This window comes from Natator depressus, chromosome 15, assembly GCF_965152275.1.
Source record: "Natator depressus isolate rNatDep1 chromosome 15, rNatDep2.hap1, whole genome shotgun sequence".
Lineage (NCBI taxonomy): Eukaryota > Metazoa > Chordata > Testudines > Cheloniidae > Natator > Natator depressus.
In genome coordinates this window covers 12,404,531-12,423,427 of record NC_134248.1, presented here as the reverse complement: position 1 = coordinate 12,423,427, position 18,897 = coordinate 12,404,531, and the positions used below count along the sequence as shown (strand labels likewise).

General features: G+C 39.1%; 1 protein-coding gene across 4 annotated transcripts in view; it reads right to left on the bottom strand.

The window, feature by feature from the left end:
• The window catches only part of SPECC1L (sperm antigen with calponin homology and coiled-coil domains 1 like), a 112,484-nt gene that overhangs the window by 34,402 nt on the left and 59,185 nt on the right, over positions 1 to 18,897 (bottom strand). For all 4 annotated transcript variants that reach the window (XM_074973025.1, XM_074973026.1, XM_074973027.1 and 1 more), the window contains 4 exons: positions 16,703 to 16,793; positions 12,487 to 12,570; positions 10,156 to 10,312; positions 1,452 to 1,554 (listed from right to left, as the gene is read on the bottom strand). In XM_074973025.1, the coding sequence (XP_074829126.1) occupies positions 1,452 to 1,554; positions 10,156 to 10,312; positions 12,487 to 12,570; positions 16,703 to 16,793 (435 nt within the window). The remainder of the gene's footprint in view (positions 1 to 1,451; positions 1,555 to 10,155; positions 10,313 to 12,486; positions 12,571 to 16,702; positions 16,794 to 18,897) is intronic.

Below are 18,897 nucleotides of genomic sequence, written 5' to 3'. Positions count from 1 at the left end.
CAAGAGGATGGCCTTGTCTGTATGCACAGCCAGGGAAGGAAAGGTCTTGAGTACTTTATAAAACTTTGTCCTGATAAATTAAGGAAGCTGTCAGATGCATCTTTCATTTAGAGATAACAAGCTTCAGATATTTTTCCATTTAGACTTACAGGCTTTAAAGAAAAAGATCTAACATCCTGCCTTTTAAAAAAAAGTGAGGAGGAAGGACCATTTCCATAAAGACACTTACACTCAGAAATAGCACAATTTGGTATCACAGACATGCCACAGGAAGTGGGAGAGGGGCAGCTTGGGTTTATAGCACAAGACTCTCTATTGTACTGAAAGACGACTTTTCCTATGGATGGTCAACCATCCTGTTACGTGGCTTTCAGCTTCCTCCTATGTTGTGAATTTCAAGTCACTGAAAGAGTGAAGTTTTTAAACTGAGGTCTGTGCTAGGAATTCAAAACACTTTCAATACAATTAACCAAACAAATACATCATGGCTAGACTCTAACATCCTAGTTCAGTTTGCTGAAGCCTCTATTGTTCTGAAAAATTATGTAATCACAGGAGAAATGTGGGGAACTATCTTGTTAGTTCTTTCAGGTTCTGACAACATTAGGACTAATTGAAAAGAAAGCTGAAAATGCAGCAGAAAGCCAAATACAGTGTGTATGTGAAACAATGCAATCTCCAAAAAAGAAGGAACATCTGTCACTGTGAACAGTGATATTAAATGAAAGATCCTGAAAGATTCACCTAGGCTCATCCTACACTAGAAAATTAGGTTGGTTTAGCTACGACAGTCAGGGGTGTGAAAAGTCCACAACCCTGAGTGGCATTATTAAGCTGATCCAAGTCCCCATGTAAACAGCGCTAGGTCGACAGAAGAAATCTTCTGTTGACATAACTACTGCCTCTCAGGGAGGTGGATCACCTACAGCAATGGAGAACCTCTCCCATCAGCAATGAAGCGCTACAGCAGAGTGCATTTTAAGTGTAGACAAGTCCTTAGAACCTCACTGTTTACTTACTAATAATTTACTTTTAAACTCAAAAGTGTTACATTAGCTGTATTTGTCAGATGGAAATCTAGAGTGAACTCTGAATATCTGGATATTAAAGTCTTTATCAGCCTTAAATTATTACTCCTTTATCTGAGTTTCAAATGTGTAATATGTATGATAGTTGTTTTAAAAGTGCCTCAATGGAAGGTCAGATGGCTCTCTTAAAAAAAAAAACCCACAACCACCCCAAACCCCCACATTTGCACTGTGCTGAAAAGTGACTAACTATTCATGCTAGTTAGGTTAGGACTTGTAGCATGTGTTCCTGTAAGAAAGTACAGCACATGCCAGTTTCATTGCGATCTATGCAGTGAACTGTAGAGCAATCTGGTTTGTGCCTTTGGCAGATTTTCATGTGTTGTAGTAAGAGTGTGCAGTATTAAACAGCTTTGGAGTTACCTGATATCCTTCGGTTTTCTTCTGACACCACTTCAGCAAGGCATTTCTTTTGGAACCTCCATATTCTCTTGCAAGAGCAGATAAAGGGTCTTTCCTTTCCTCCCTGAGAGTAGAGGAAAAACAGTAAAGTTTTGATATCACACCACTTTTTGCAATAACTGTTAGCAAAGTGAGTACCCATCCCAGTGAGAAGAATAAGGCTCAAAATGCTGTCTGAAGGAGGAATATACCCAGTTAAGCCTGCAAAAATTTCCCTGTTAAGTGGGATCAAATCAATTGTTCCACTGGCAATCACTGTGCATACTGATCAGACAAAAACACTGATTGTGACTGTATTAAGACCTTTTGGCATTTTCACCACTGGTGTTAGTCAGTTACCACTCACTTTAGGATTAATTTATTTTAAATTAAAGCCTCCTTTATATACAAACAAGATTTTTTCTAAGAGTTCATAATATTAAGCTAATGTGCTAGACTACACCACCACGCACCTGAACTATAAGCTAATTTAAACACCTTTAATTTGTGTTTTACAACAATGAACTGATGGTATCTCTTTTGCATCTCATGGCTGATTAGGCATATAACCTTGAAAGAGCAAGAAATTTGATTATTAATAGCACTCAATTACTGCTAACAAACTGTCTCAAGATCTGGAGCTTTCAGTAGGAGGGACATGCTCAAAGAGATAGTCTCACTGGTCTACTTTATATGCAGGCAATGTTTATTATTTACTTTACTTGTAATGGAATGATGTCCAATTCCCAATAAGTGCTATTATAGATATAGGCCCCTAAGTATCCATAAGTAATGCATAATTTTTGGTATATTTAGGAATAAGACAAACATGGATACTGAAAGCCTTGAAAAATTGAGTTTGCCCACTCACCCAGGGAGAGGGAGGGTTTTTTGGCTGGGGGGCGGGGGGGAAGGAAATATTCATTTTTTCCCTATGATAAAGGTCAGGAGGAAAAACTGTTCCTGGGCCGGTATGTTTTCATGACAATTTTGAATTATAAATATTATAATTTTATTAATATTATAGTTTTATTAGACTAAAAATCACACTGCTCAAAATAAAAACTGCTACATTAATAGTGTTATTACTGAAATTCACATTTCTGTAGTTGCAGTAAGTCTTTCTGTAATAAAGGGTTTCTTATGCAACTAAAAGGGCTAGGTAGAAAAATCATGGAGCAGGTCCTCAAGGAATCCATTTTGAAGCACTTTGAGGAGAGGAAGGTGATCAGGAACAGTCAGCATGGATTCACCCAGGACAAGTCATGCCTGACCAACCTGATTGCCTTCTATGATGAGATAACTGACTCTGTGGATATAGGGAAAGCGGTGGACGTGATATATCTTGACTTTAGCAAAGCTTTTGATATGGTCTCCCACAGTATTCTTGCCAGCAAGTTAAAAAAGTATGGATTGGATGAACGGACTATAAAGTAGATAGAAAGCTGGCTAGATCGTCAGGCTTAATGGGTAGTGGTCAACGGCTCGATGTCTTGTTGGCAGCCGGTATCAAGCGGAGTGCCCCAGGGGTCTGTCCTGGGGCCAGTTTTGTTCAGCATGGGGGAAGAGGTAGATATGCTGGAGGGTAGGGATAGGGTCCAGAGTGACCTAGACAAATTGGAGGATTGGACCAAAAGAAATCTGATGAGGTTCAACAAGGACAAGTGCAGAGTCCTGCACTTAGGACGGAAGAATCCCATGCACTGATACAGGCTGAGGACCGACTGGCTAAGTGGCAGTTCTGCAGAAAAGGACCTGGGGATTACAGTGTACGAGAAGCTGGATATGAGTCAACAGTGTGCCCTTGTTACCAAGAAGGCTAATGGCATATCAGGCTGCATTAGTAGGAGCATTGCCAGCAGATCAAGGGAAGTGATTATTCCCCTCTATTCGGCACGGTGAGGCCACACCTGCAGTAGTGTGTCCAGTTTTGGGGCCCCCACTACATAAAGGATGTGGACAAATTGGAGAGTCCAGCGGAGGGCAACAAAAACCACTGGGAGCAGGAGCACATGATTTATGAGGAGAGGCTGAGGGAACTGGACTTGTTTAGTCTGCAGAAGAGAAGAGTGAGGGGGGATTTGATAGCCTTCAACTACCTGCAGCGGGGTTCCAAAGAGCTAGGCTGTTCTCAGTGGTGGCAGATGACAGAACAAGGAGTAATGGTCTCAAGTTGTAGTGGGGGAGGTCTAGGTTAGATATTAGGAAAAACTATTTCACTAGGAGGGTGGTGAAGCGCTGTAATGGGTTACCTAGGGAGGTGGTGGAATCTCTATCCCTGGAAGTTTTTAAGACCTGGCTTGACAAAGCCCTGGCTGGGATGCTTTAGTTGGGGTTGGTCCTGCTTTGAGCAGGGTGTTGGACTAGATGACCTCCTGAGTTCTCTTCCAGCCCTAACCTTCTATGATTCTATGAGGTGTTATGCATTCTAAGTAGCTTAATGAGAAGAAGTAGGGATATTTCAAAAAAGATTTTGCAGTTAATCTTAACGTTCCTTATTTAGAAGAAAAATAATGCTATGGCTAGCTAGTACTCTGTGCATGGTAAAGGAGGATTATTTTTAAATAATTCTATGCGTATTTAAATAAGATTCTCAGATCCCCATGTCAGTACTACAAAAAATTACCCCTTCCAGACACCTGCCTTCCAAACACAGCTAGTGTATACTAATTATTTAATCCTTGGCTCTGTGTTCTTTAGGACCAGCCATTTCAACCCCAGCAGAAAATAATGTTCCAGTGGAACTCCTGCAGACATAGACCTGGTTTACACTAGAATTTTACATCAGTACAGCTACATCTCTCAGCGGTGTGAAGAATCCACACCCCTGAAAGAAGTAGCTACACTGACTTAATCCCTGGTGTAGACAGCATGAGGTAGATGGAGAAATTCTTTCATCGACCTAGCTTCTGTCTCTCAGGAAGGTGGATTAACAACTGTGATGGGAGAATTCCTCCCATTGGTGTAGGTAGTATCTACACTGAAGTGCTACAGTAGACAAGAGTAGACAAGCAGCTGGAATGTATCAATTTCACAAGCCTTGCTGGAAAAAAAAATCCTGAAATCTGAATTTCACAGAATTTCGTGCACTAATACCTCAGTACAAATGACTATTCTACATGACTTGACTATCTAATTTAATTCCACATGCCATGTAATAGTTCAATGAACTCTAGCTTCAGAAGAAACAAGATTATGCTCCAATGTCAAAATAATTATTTAAGAAAATCAGAGTTTCTTAGAATAGTCATTGTAATATTGAGTCCTAATGCAAAATTGTAAAGTTGTTCAGAATCAGGCAACTCAAATGCCAGACATTGGTATTAGAGAGACAAGATGGGTGAGATATATCTTTAATTGGACCAGCTTCTGTTGGTGAGAGAGACAATCTTTCAAGCTTACACGGAGCTCTTCTTCAGGTTTGGGAAAGGTACTCAGTGTCACAGCTAAATACAAGGTGGAACAGATTGTTTAGCACAAGTAGTTAACACACTTCATGGGACCATTCAAGGTGAAGTGGCCCCTTGAAAAGTGAATAGTGCCTTGAAATGTGTTAGCTACTTATGCTAAACAAGAAAAGAAATAAGTATATTTAGACATAAATGCCAATCTCATGAAGAGTTATATTAAAGAAAACAACTTTCTTATATACACTGTATTTATTTTAGAACTAAGAGACAAACAGAATCATAGACTCCAATACTGGGTCATATTTAACTTGATAGGCAAGCTAAGGAAAAGTAGTCTAGCTGAATTACTGTAAAACAGTTGTACAACTGGCTGAAAGACCATACTCAAAGTGCAGTTATCAGTGGTTCAGTGTCAAACTGGGAAGACGTATCTAGTGGAGTCATAGAATCATAGAATATTAGAGTTGGAAGGGACCTCTGGAGGTCATCTAGTCCAACCCCCTGCCCAGAGCAGGATCAATCCCCAACTAAATCATCCCAGCCAGGGCTTTATCAAGCCTGACCTTAAAAACTTCTAAGGAAGGGCATTCCACCACCTCCCTAGGTAACGCATTCCAGTGTTTCACCACCCTCCTAGCGAAAAAGTTTTTCCTAATATCCAACCTAAATCTCCCCCACTGCAACTTGAGACCATTACTCCTTGTCCTGACATCTGCTATCACTGAGAACAGTCTAGATCCATCCTCTTTGGATCCACCTTTCAGGTAGTTAAAAGCAGCTATCAAATCCCCCCTCATTCTTCTCTTCCGTAGACTAAACAATCCCAGTTCCCTCAGCCTCTCCTTATAAGTCATGTGTTCCAGATCCCTAATCATTTTTGTTGCCCTTTGCTGGACTCTCTCCAATTTTTCCACATCCTTCTTGTAGTGTGGGGCTCAAAACTGGACACAGTACTCCAGATGAGGCCTCACCAATGTCGAATAGAGGGGAACGATCACGTCCCTCGATCTGCTGGCAATGCCCCTACTTATACAGCCCAAAATGCCATTGGCCTTCTTGGCAACAAGGGCACACTGTTGACTCATATCCAGCTTCTCGTCCACTGTCACCCCTAGGTCTTTCTCTGCAGAACTGCTGCCTAGCCATTCAGTCCCTAGTCTGTAGCAGTGCATTGGATTCTTCCATCCTAAGTGCAGGACTCTGCACTTGTCCTTGTTGAACCTCATCAGATTTCTTTTGGCCCAATCCTCCAATCTGGCTAGGTCCCTCTGTATCCTATCCCTACCCTCCAGTGTATCTACCACTCCTCCCAGTTTAGTGTCATCCGCAAACTTGCTGAGGGTGCAATCCACACCATCCTCCAGATCATTAATGAAGATATTGAACAAAACCGGCCCCAGGACCGACCCTTGGGGCACTCCACTTGATACCGGCTGCCAACTAGACATGGAGCCATTGATCATTACCCGTTGAGCCCGACAATCTAGCCAACTTTCTACCCACCTTGTAGTGCATCCATCCAGCCCATACTTCTTTAACTTGCTGACAAGAATACTGTGGGAGACCGTGTCAAAAGCTTTGCTAAAGTCAAGGAATAACACGTCCACCGCTTTCCCTTCATCCACAGAACCAGTTACCTCATCATAGAAGGCAATTAGATTAGTCAGGCATGACTTTCCCTTGGTGAATCCATGCTGACTGTTCCTGATCACTTTCCTCTCGTCTAAGTGCTTCAGAATTGATTCCTTGAGGACCTGCTCCATGATTTTTCTGGGGACTGAGGTGAGGCTGACTGGCCTGTAGTTTCCAGGATCCTCTCTCTTCCCTTTTTTAAAGATGGGCACTACATTAGCCTTTTTCCAGTCTTCCGGGACTTCCCCCGATCGCCATGAGTTTTCAAAGATAATGGCCAATGGCTCTGCAATCACATCCGCCAATTCCTTTAGCACTCTCGGATGCAACGCATCCGGCCCCATGGACTTGTGCACGTCCAGATTTTCTAAATAGTCCCGAACCACTTCTTTCTTCACAGAGGGCTGGCCACCTCCTCCCCATGCTGTGCTGCCCAGTGCAGTAGTCTGGGAGCTGACCTTGTTCATGAAGACAGAGTCAAAAAAAGCACTGAGTACATTAGCTTTTTCCACATCCTCTGTCACTAGGTTGCCTCCCTCATTCAGTAAGGGGCTCACACTTTCCTTGGCTTTCTTCTTGTTGCCACTATTCCTGAAGAAACTCTTCTTGTTACTCTTAACATTTCCTGCTAGCTGCAACTCCAGGTGTGATTTAGCCTTCCTGATTTCACTCCTACATGTCCGAGCAATATTTTTATACTCATCCCTGTCATTTGTCCAGTCTTCCACTTCTTGTAAGCCTCTTTTTTTGTGTTTAAGATCAGCAAGGATTTCACTGTTAAGCCAAGCTGGTTGCCTGCCATATTTACTGTTCTTTCTACACATCGGGATGGTTTGTCCCTGTAACCACAATAAGGATTCTTTAAAATACAACCAGCTCTCCTGGACTCCTTTCCCCCTCATGTTATTCCCCCAGGGGATCCTGCCCATCAGTTCCCGGAGGGAGTCAAAGTCTGCTTTTCTGAAGTCCAGGGTCCGTATTCTGCTTGCAGAGGTCAGTCCTGAGTCTGGTACTATTCAATATTTTCATTAGTGACTTGAATAAAAGTGGAGAGTATGCTTATAAAACTTGCATGTGACACCAAGCTGGGAGGGGTTGCAAGCACTTTAGAGGACAGGATTAGAATCAAAACAACCTTGACCAATTGGAGAACTGGTCTGAAATCAACAAGATGAAATTCAATAAAGACAAGTGCAAAGTACTTCACTAAGGAAGGAAAAATCAAATGCCCAATTACAAAATGGGGAATAACTGGTTAGGTGGTAGTACCGGGGGATATAGTGGATCACAAATTGAATATGAGGCAACAATGTGATGCTGTTGTCAAAAAGGCCAATATCATTCTGGGGTATATTAACAGAAGTGTTGTATATAAGAGACAGGAGGTAACTGTCTCATTCTATTCTGCACTGATGAGGCCTCAGCCAGAGTACTGTGTCCAATTCTGGGCACCAGACTTTAGGAAAGATGTGGACGTATTGATGGAGTCCAGAGGAAAGCAACAAAAATGTAAAAGATTTAGAAAACCTGACCTATAAGGTATGGTTAAACCATTAAGCATGTTTAGTCTTGAGAAAAGCAGCCTGAGGGGAGACCTGCTAACAGTCTTCAAATATGTTGAGGGCTGTTATAAAGAGGACTGTGACCAATTGTTCTCCATATCCACTGGAGGTGAGATAAGTAGTAATGGGGCTTAAATCTGCAGCAAAGGAGATTCAGGTTAGATATTAGGAAAAACCTAACTAGCAGGGTAGTTAAACTCTAGAATAGGTTTCCAAGGGAGACAATGGAATACCCATCATTGGAGGTTTTTAAGAACAGGTTAAACAAACACCTGTCAGGGACGGTCTAGGTTTAGTTGGTCCTGCCTCAGTGCAAGCAGGGGGCTAGGCTTTACTTCTCAAAAAGTCTCTTCCAGCCCTACATTTCTATGACTCTATGCTGCTAGACTGGTGTCTTAAGGAATTAACTTTTCTCTGATATCTCCAGATCAGCACATGCTTTAGCAACCCACATTCTTGCTTAAGTTAATTAATTTGGAGTTTGTGTTTTCACACTAGAATGAAGATTATGCAATGCCACTATAATTTAAGAAAAGAATGGAGATAACGCCCTATAAGATTTGTGACAACATAAGAAACCTGAGTCAAAATTCTCTTTTCCTGTTAAGCATGCTGGGTAGCCATGAGGGAACTGTACAGCCTGTTCCCAAATTCTAGTAAGGCACATGGTTTATATCAAGTTCTTACTGTTATGAAAACAGTGTGGAAGGAAACAAATGAAAATGAATTGTAGGGAGACAATGAGAAATGGATTGTGATTGATATAAATCTTAAAATGAATATCTTAGGCCAACTGTATTCCAAATCAAAGAACTGATTTATGGTTTCAGGTTGGAACCCGGGGCTGTGTCCACATTTATTGTGTAAATTTGCAAAGGTTTATTTTCTTAAAATCCTTATTTTACATCCTATAATAAAATTTTGCAAGCTACACACAATATATTAAAAACCCAACAGTAGTTCTCTTCTGAAGAGGATTCCTATGGGGCAATTATTTTTCATTATACTTGCCCTCCACTGCTCTAATAGCAGCAGGTTTTCTTCCTACAGGGCCGAGCACTCTACTTCATACTTACGCAGAGCAGTTGTGCTATTGTGATGGCCATTCTCCATCTACACCTTATTCATAATTGCATGCCTTCATTGCAACCTTTGGTCTGCAAACAGTGCACGTGTAAATCTTCAGAGTTTAAGATTCATGTAGAAACGTTAGTGAAATTTTTACCCTTACTCAAAATCGAAATGTGGGACTGCCAATAAGCGGTCTGTTATCTTTAGTGTTATTTGTAAATTACCTGTAAATTAAATGGACAAACTGTACATAGGCACAGAACTTCACATAATCAATGACTAAAACTGGCATTATGCTGAAGTATGCCTCAACTAATCTCAGTGAAATCACTGCTCTGGATAATGTCCAGAGCAGCAAACAATTTCTCAGTGTTATAATGTATTTATTTATTTATTTATTTGTCGATGAGACGTTTTACTGTCAGGTGATCTTGGGAAAAGTCATTTAACCTGTGGACCAGTTTCCCAACCTGTGAAATGTACTTAGCTCACGTGTGTTGTAAGACTTGATATTTAAAAAACGTTTTGAGTCCTTGTACAGAAGACACGATAAAAATGAAGAATATAAAAATATCAGCATCAGTAGGATGAATTATACCTTTGCCACACGCTCTACATGGAGCCAAATCTTAAATTAACGCAAAACTGAGGCTGGTTCAGAATGTTACAGGTCACTTGTTAAATGTAGTTTCTCACTACAAACACAACTTCAAAGCTCAGAGATCTGTCCTGGCTGTCTGTTGGTTTCCTGGTGGAGTTTTTAAGGTGTTCATATTGACCCATTAAGCTGTTAAGTGTCCTGGGACCTGTCTTCCCAAGACACCATGCCTTATGGTGCTACAAAGAGTCTATGCAAAGTTCCAGAGATTACCAAAGAGCACTATTGCAAAGACAATAGTCAAATGTTGGTGTTTAATGCTTGGACTAAATTCTATGCTTGCATAGTATGGTGTTTCACAGCTCTGAAATTAATACTGGTTTAAAAACATACTGTGTAATAATGGGTTGTACCTTATTCGATTTCGTGTTGTAGGGGTGACAGATGCTGTAGGAGAGGAGGAGAGAGAGAGTTGTGGTGAGGTGGTTCCCATTGCCATGAGAGAGGCTGGAGATGCTCCGTCAGGTGCACTAATGTCCCGTTTGATTTCTTCACTACTTCGTCTAGACACTGAATGGGGGAAAATTCAAAAGCTCCAGAAACAAATATATAACCCCACATTAAGCAAGAAAAACACAAGCCTATATCATTTAATTCTTGATATTTCACCCTTAGTGAAGAATTTTAGGAAAGGAGTAAATTGCTAAAATTACCAAAGTTTTGTATGATTAAATTTTACCTGAAGCAAGGGCAATTTGCTGAGTGGATGACTTTATGCCATCTCTCTAACTGTCTTGGAATGTCTTGAGTAGGGGAGACATTACATAAAACCAAACTATTATATTTTCTTACGGTCCATGCAAAAGTAGTTATGAGGTTAGAATTTTGTTTTTTTTTATAATTTGTTTAAATATTAAAAGTTCAGTAAAATAAAACAGGCACCTGAGTGAAAGTTGTCAGATGATGTGAAGAAGAAATCCTATTAGCTGTGACAGCTGGCCTTATCAGTAGTCAGAGGGAGATTCTTATTAACAATGAAAAGTACCCATGTAACACCCTGGAACAGTATGGACTGCTATTAAGTTTGCCTGATGAAAATTTTAATTACCAAGTGACCAAGACGATCCGTTACTTTACACAGAAAGAAGCTACAGTGATTTACCACAGGGCAAACAGTTTGCGTTTCACCTGCTGGTACCAGCACCACATCCTGAACGTATGTCAAAACTCAGAATGGCTGTGTAGTAGCATGTTCTTCTTCTATATAGAGTACTTTCTAGTTAAATAAAAGTAGGGAAGCTGAGTTTTGCTTCCTAAACCTGCAAACAAGCTACTGATTGCATCTGTGCAAGACAGAAAAATATGAAGTGCTCCAAATACTTCCAGAGAGATTTAATTTCTATTGGTATCAGGGACTATGTTAATTTATAAATACCTTACACAGTAAATTAGGAAGACATTGAAATAAAAATTACAAAATATCACTCTTTTGGATGGTTAAAAGACATCTGAAAATCCTGTTTTAAATACATTTTCTTACCTATGTCACAAGATTGAAAGCTTTAAAAATACAATTTACTTTTCACCATTTATACTATTTACTTGCTTTTCTACATCTCTCTCTCAACTTGGATGGTAAAAAGAACATATTCAGACCCACTTTTTGTTTGTATCCTGAACCACTTCCAGGTTCTCAGTGATGCAACGTATGTGCTGCACATATTGCATGGGAAGGTTTGTTTAAAAATATCCATTGGAATTTAAAAATAGGTACATGGTTTTATATTGTACTTAGGTTTGTTTTTATTAATCTAGGGTTTGGTTTTTGTTGTTGTTTTTGTTTTTTTACTTCAAATTAGCATGGACTCTACTTTCTATATAAACTAAATGACGCTGATACTGGTGGCCCATGTAAATATTTTCAGTTTTGGAAGCATAATTTTAAAAATGATTAATTACAAACACATTCACTCCCCCTATATGGTTAGCACAAAGTTTGCATAGTGACATATAAAGGAGTATGTTTAAATGCTTTCTAGTAACCATTTCATGTATTAATGTATGATAATATGCTACCACAAAACCTAGCAGTCTCATATTTAAAACAAATAAGCTGGATGGAATTCTTTGCAATGGGAGAAGACCTATATATACACACCTGAAAAAGAATAATGAAAGGCATATTAAACTGCTGTCTATTAAATTAGCTAGATAAGGCAGAAGTCTGAGTGTACTGCCATTATTTTATCACTTAAAAAACTTGTATCCAAAAGGTAAAAACTAAAAACTCGTAACAAACATTTCTGTGTACCTTGCAAGTCAAAATTCTGTGCAACATTGAGAAGAAAGGTTATAGAGCAATACTTATTTCCTGGATGGCTGAAGATGAGTCATGCATGAATCTTGGTTCTAGTGTATACACACAACTATTAAAATATGCCATAGGAGGAAACTGTTCCACAGAGTTAAGCTGCTCAGTTCTGTTTGATCTAATAGGTCTGAATGTTTTATCAAGGGCTTTTATGTTTTTTTCATGTATAAATGCAAGATTAGACTTTGACATTTAAAAATAAACAATTCCAAATAAGCAAGTGGTGCTTGCATACATCAACTGCTAAGTGGTTATAGAATCTATCAGTCACAAGACAGAAATTCTCTCTAAAACCAGTAGATTGGGCATGTAACTACAGCACTGAAAAAAGGGGGTTCCTGCTTTTATCAGGCAACTAGATACAAGTTATTACCTGAAATAGATTTGGCACTTTCCATGGCAGGTACTCTTGGCAATGAGGCTGGTCTGCTGGTAGAGGAAGTTCTCAACAAATGTTCTTCTCAGAGGAAAAAAAAAAAAATAACCAGATGCGTCACTAATGCAGATTTCAGTTGTAGGGATGCAATCAGTGCGGAGACCATGATGGTCATTTATGAATTATAGAATCAGTTCATCTAGCTTACTGTGTTAGATAACTGATTATATGTCTGCCTACAAGGAGGCCGAAGGTTTGTCCGTTACCATAAAGTTCACCATGGAGCCATCCTAACCATCCCCCCACAACACCACTTAATAGACTGCTGCCATGATTTGCTATAATGAAGCTTGTAAACACAAGGCTGGGCAAGAAACTCTGTCTTATGGAGTAGTTTTGGCGTGTGCTAAGTCAGGCAGTAGGAGGTGCTACTAAAGTAGATTGCGGCCATCCTCTATGGATAGGGCCCTACCAAATTCGTGGCCATGAAAAACGCGTCATGAACCGTGAAATCTGGTCTTTTGTGTGCTTTTACCCTATACTACACAGATTTCACGGGGGAGACCAGCATTTCTCAAACTGGGGGTCCTGACCCGAAAAGGGGTTGTGCAGGGGGAAGGGAGGGTTTGCAAGGTTATTTTAGGAAGGTCACAGTATGGCCACCCTTACTTCTGGGCTGCTTTCAGAGCTGGGCGGCCAGAGGGCGGTCGCTGTTGGCCAGGCACCCAGCTCTGAAAGCAGCACCCACCAGCAGCAGTGCAGAAGTAAGGGTAGCAGTATCATAAACCACCTAGAATAACCTTGTGAAAAAAAAACATCCCCCACCCCCATTCCTTTTTGGGTCAGGACCCCTACAATTACAATGCTGTGAAATTTCAGATTTAAATATCTGAAATCATGAAATTTGTGATTTTTAACATCTTGTGACCATGAAATTGACTACAGTGAACTATGAATTTGGTAGGCCCCTATCTATGGGGTTCAAATCCATCGTCGTCATAACAAAATCTTTTATCATCCCATGCATAATAGTAAGAAACTGCTTTAAACGCTAAAATGATGAAAGATTAGTTCTGCACACTGGCAGTCAATGAAAAATTAATTTCTTAAAAAGATAAATAGCAATAAAATGGATTTTGTATAAACATAAGACCCATTTTGATCTAACTTTTAGATTAAATAAATTTTAAATCAAATTCTTTAAAATAATGAGCACACAAAAGACACCTGGTTAAAGAGTTATACAGCAATACATTGTTAATAAGTACATAAAATCCAAAGAGTCAGAACTTTTTGAAGAAAAAATGAACAGAAATGCTTTAAATATATAAATGAACCTAATTCATTAACAGAATATATTGGTATATATGAGCAACATAGATAGGTGTAAAAAATACATATATATACATTTAAAAAGTAAACAGATTTCTTACCTACCATGCCTAGCATTCAGATTTTTGTCTCTCTCTGGTACAAGTTGATTATATTAAATGCATAAAACAATGTAAAGAATGCAGCTGCCTTTTTGAGCACTTAATATATTAAGGTTATTAACTCTTGCAGGAGAAACAAAAAACTCTGAACATAGGTCCTGGCAGGCAACAAGCCTTTCAGATTACTTTGAGAATGTATATATTTCTAATGTTTATGTCTACCCATGTATTTTGTTACAACAATTTAAGATGCAAAATCATTTACTTGGTAAGGCATTTCAATTTTACTTAAAAAAAAATCAAAGTATTCTAAAAGTAAAACCCCCACTTTACTGAGCAAATAACCCCAATATGCAGTCAACAAAAGTACAGAAAGAAGTCTAGCATATATAGACATAATTAAAGAGGAAATATACCGCTTGGAGTCATATGGGGATTATCTTGAGAAAATATCTACAAAAAAGCTCCCGAACAGGCATAAATCAGACAGCTACACCCAGCATACGAAAACAATTCATTCTTACAGGAAGGGCACATTATGAATAGAGTTTGAGAGACAAAACAAAGTTACCAGAACAGGGAACTATTAGGAAATAGAGATATTAACTTGTTAACTTAATTCAGTTTTCTGTCTTGCCGTCAAAGCACCATTTCTTGAATATTGATAACATAGCAAAGAAAATGTCATTCATTTGCATGTGATAGCATACCCTGTATTTTTAATCTTGAAACCATGGACAGTAATACAATAATTACAGACAAATGTCCTCTTTTTACGACTTTGGACAGTCCTCTGGGACAAAGTAGCATGACTTCATGTCATTAGTGCCATGTTGGTCTGGCTTTACACTGGACTTTAATACATTTTAGCACTTTTAAAGACATGCATATCCTGATAGGAGGACATGGGATGGCTCTGTCAAAAATTCACATGAGCATGAACTCTACAGAATTCATATATGGGCGAGACAACCTTTTAAATTTTTTTTAGTAATTTACCAAAGACACACAAGGGAACATTGGAGCTCTGTGTTCCACTAACAGAGACCAAAAGTTTGGGAGACTAACTAAGGCTACGTTTGTGTCATGGAGATCATGGAAGTAATGGAATCTGTGACTTCCAGAGACCTCCCTGACATTCTCTGCTGCAGTCCGAGGAGCTGTGGGACTCTGGAGGTGGCAGCTAGAGGGGCACTGGCAGGGTTCCAGTGACAAGCGACAATGGGCCTCCTGCAAGGTTCTGGTGACAGACTCCTGAGGGGGCCCTCCTCAGGATTCCAGTAACGGGCGACAGCCTTGCGAGGAGGGAGTGGGAAAAGATGTCTCAGGTGAGTGGCTGGGAGTGTTCGGTTTTCTCTCTGGGAAATACGGTCACCTTGCAGCTCCCAGCTGCCGTGGGCGGAGGAAGGCCCCCATGCAGCTTCCAGATGCCACGGGCAGAGGGGGAACCCCACAGCTCCCAGCCACCGAAAACCAAGGAGCCACAGCAGCAAAAGTCACAGACAGGTCACAGCTTCCGTGAATTTTTGTTTATTGCCCATGATATGTCCGTGACTTTTACTAATAAAAACCATGATGAAAATCTTAGCTTTAACTATAACCCATGAAACAATGAATGAGGGAAGATACACACCTGGAAATTTCATTTAAATATAAATTATATAGTGTGTCAAATACTTGACGGGAGGAAACCAGTGTTTATGGTGAGGAATGCCCTGCTGGGAATGGCTGAGGTAACCAATTCCAATGTACTAGCCTGTGTGTGGTACTAGTCTACAAAAATGAATTGTACTTACGGTAATTGACAAGGCTGTTGATAGTGAAACATTAGAATTCTGATATATTACAAGCTAAAGTTATCAGATTGAAAATGAAAGGAATGATCACAACTTAATAGCAGGTGCAAGCTGCATAAGTGAAGAGTTTCTAAAAGCTGTTTGCTGCACATTCAGGAGACAGAAACTAGGTGGCTCATAAAAAAGGCCATCTACTGTCACAAGTTAGATCTGGAAGAGTTACATGTAAAACTGGCCAGTGTCAGTAAATGTTCATTCCACACAAATCAATTTGCCGTTAGTTACACGTTGCACTTGTAGAAAAAGCTATATATTCTTTTAATGTCAAATTAACAATAAAAAGTCATAATGAAATATGACTATTAGGATTTCATTTATGAATCTGTTCTGAATAATTAATGTAATTTCAAGTAAACAATATTTAATTAAAACCACTCTGAAACAAAACAGGTAGCTATTGCAATCCATACAAACAAAAACTGAATCCTTTCAAGGGTCTTTATAAGGGAAAGTAAAGAAAAATATTCGGATGCTCAGGATCCCCTCAACCTTTAGAACTGGGATTATCTATGGAATATGTTTAATAAACTTTGGCAACAATTTTTAAAGACAGATTAATTGTGCAAACAGCTACAACATTCAGAAAAGTACCAGGAATTATTTGCTTTGGGATAGCAATTATTGAACTGCAGTGAAAAAAATGTACATTTCTTGAGAATTAGTCTCTCTCCATGCATCTTTTTGATAACAGACATATATATTGAAATGCACCAAGGTTTTGTGTTTCAGCCTCTCTCTGAAATTCCTAGTGTTTGTGGGTCCAAGTCACACTCACTCAGTGTTTTTTTTTTTTCTTACTGAGAAAAAATATAAAGAGGTGAAAGCACCATTACCCACTTTACTCTTTATATTAAAGATACCAATTACAAGCCAATGGTAGCACAAGTTTTACAAGAAGTAAAGCTAATGAAGTAGAACACATACCTTGAACAGGGATTTCTGCATAGCTTGGTCTTTTGTCTGACAAAGGTGTAAGGGGTTTGGAGGTTGATATTGGTCCACTTATAGAATGCCTCTGAAACAGCAAGATATCATATAGTAACATATTTAATTTGAAGATAAAGAGGAACCATCAAAATGGACTGTAAAGCAAGTAACCTCTAGTTTGAGGAGTTAATAACTGTATAAAGTCAGCTTAACAAAAAGAACCAGTACACTTATCGTAGTGTCAGAATGTGGCATAAATATATTCAGGTTGGTATAAGGCAACATGAAAAGAGAATTCATGCTCATTTTTGCTTCTGTGAGATAAATAAAGAAGACAAATGTTACTTTTTCATCTGAGACCTGGTCTACACACAGACATTGCACCAGTTTAACTAAAACTGAAATATTAAACCAATGCAGCTGTGTGTATAAAATGTGGAAAGAGTCCATGCACACAACTGCACTGGTTTAATACTGCACCTTTAGTTAAACCGGTGCAACTTCTACGTGTAGACAAGCCCTAAGTCTTACTGCCTGTGCATTTACATTATTCACACTAAGGTCCCATTTACCAAACGATAGTAGGTTTGACATAACAGGTACCAAGGAACTGAAAGATCAAATCAAAGAGTGATTTTTATTCAGAATGACAGTTTGGTTTGGTTAACACCTATTTAATCTGAAGCACTCTACAAACAGCTGAAAGTAAATATCTTTGTTAAACATTTATCATACCTTTATGATATCAATCTAATTACTTTTCGTATGAAGGTCCTCTGAATTGCAGTTCTACTCTGAAAGGTAACTATGTAAAATTAGCACAATTTTAACATATTTTTTGGCCTGTGTGAATCCAGTGTCACATCTTTTTAGTGATACAAGTAAGTTCTCACTGCTCTTTACAGAGCCTACTTGACAAAAATTGAGCTGGATTTTTTATTTTTTCTTGTTCAACTGAATTTAGTAAATTCCAACCAGTTACACTTGTGGAAACTCACTGACAAAACAGTGGAATTCCAAAATGTCATGTCTACACTCACTTTCAGAGTAGAGCTGCACTTTAATGTTGATTTTTGTGACATGCTGACTCCACTGTTAAGTACATAACAATCTTTTTCATAGTATACTGTCGTCAGGAGACCTCACGTTCCATTCAAGCACAGCCTCCCGATACCATCGTTGAGGAACTACAGCAACTACTTTCCTAATATTTTTCTTTGTAAGCATTTACATATTTTTAGCTGTAATGAAGCTTTACTCTCTGAAAAGAAGGAGAGCCAGCATTGTGCGATCCGATAGTGTTCCACAGATCACATGCAAATCATGTGTGGACTACTGTTTTGGAATCAATAGGCTATAATTGTGGAATTACATATTTGTTCTGAAATCTGGATTTTGCATACAGCATGCTGCCATTCTACCACTACATGTCTGAATCTGCCTTGTTTCCAAAAGTGTCAATTTGCAGTATTTTCCAGTGAAGTCAAACACACCTACTGGATGCACACACTATTCTTTCAGTAGTTGAATGAACTGTACAGTTTGATAATCATTCTCTACAGTCACCGAGACAGCAGTTAATTTACAGAGGGAATCAGGAAAGACTATTTGCATTATTTCCTGGAAAATTTAATTTGGTTTCAAAATATCTAACGCAAGTTATAGTATACCTTCATTATTTACTTCCCTTGTCCCTCTTAACTATCTGATCAGCCCACTAGAGAGTTCAAAATGAACACCCTGTCAGCTTCCCATCTGGCCCATGCTAAGATAAGATGGCTAAATGAGTGGGCCCCCTTATCTTCAGGAGATTTAAAGGCTCAGGTGCTTCTCATGCCAAGTCATGTAGAGAAGCTAAACTCAAAGACATGATTAAAAAAAACACAAAAACACAACCTTAAAGTATAGAGTTTGCAACATGTGCTTGCATACACAGGATTACCAGGCTACTTACTCTAGTGTGGCTCTCATATATAACAACCTTTTTGCACTGGCAAGAAAATGAGAAAACTGCCAATGTCCAGGAGTCTAACCCCCATAATATAGCAAGAGGAATTGTATTTCATCACTTCATTATCAGATTATGTATGGGATCCTAAATGAATGCTATAAAGATGGATATTTCTTTGTTTAAACATGCTGTCAACTGCAAATCAAGTAAACCCTGGGAGAGCTAGTTCTAATCCATGCAT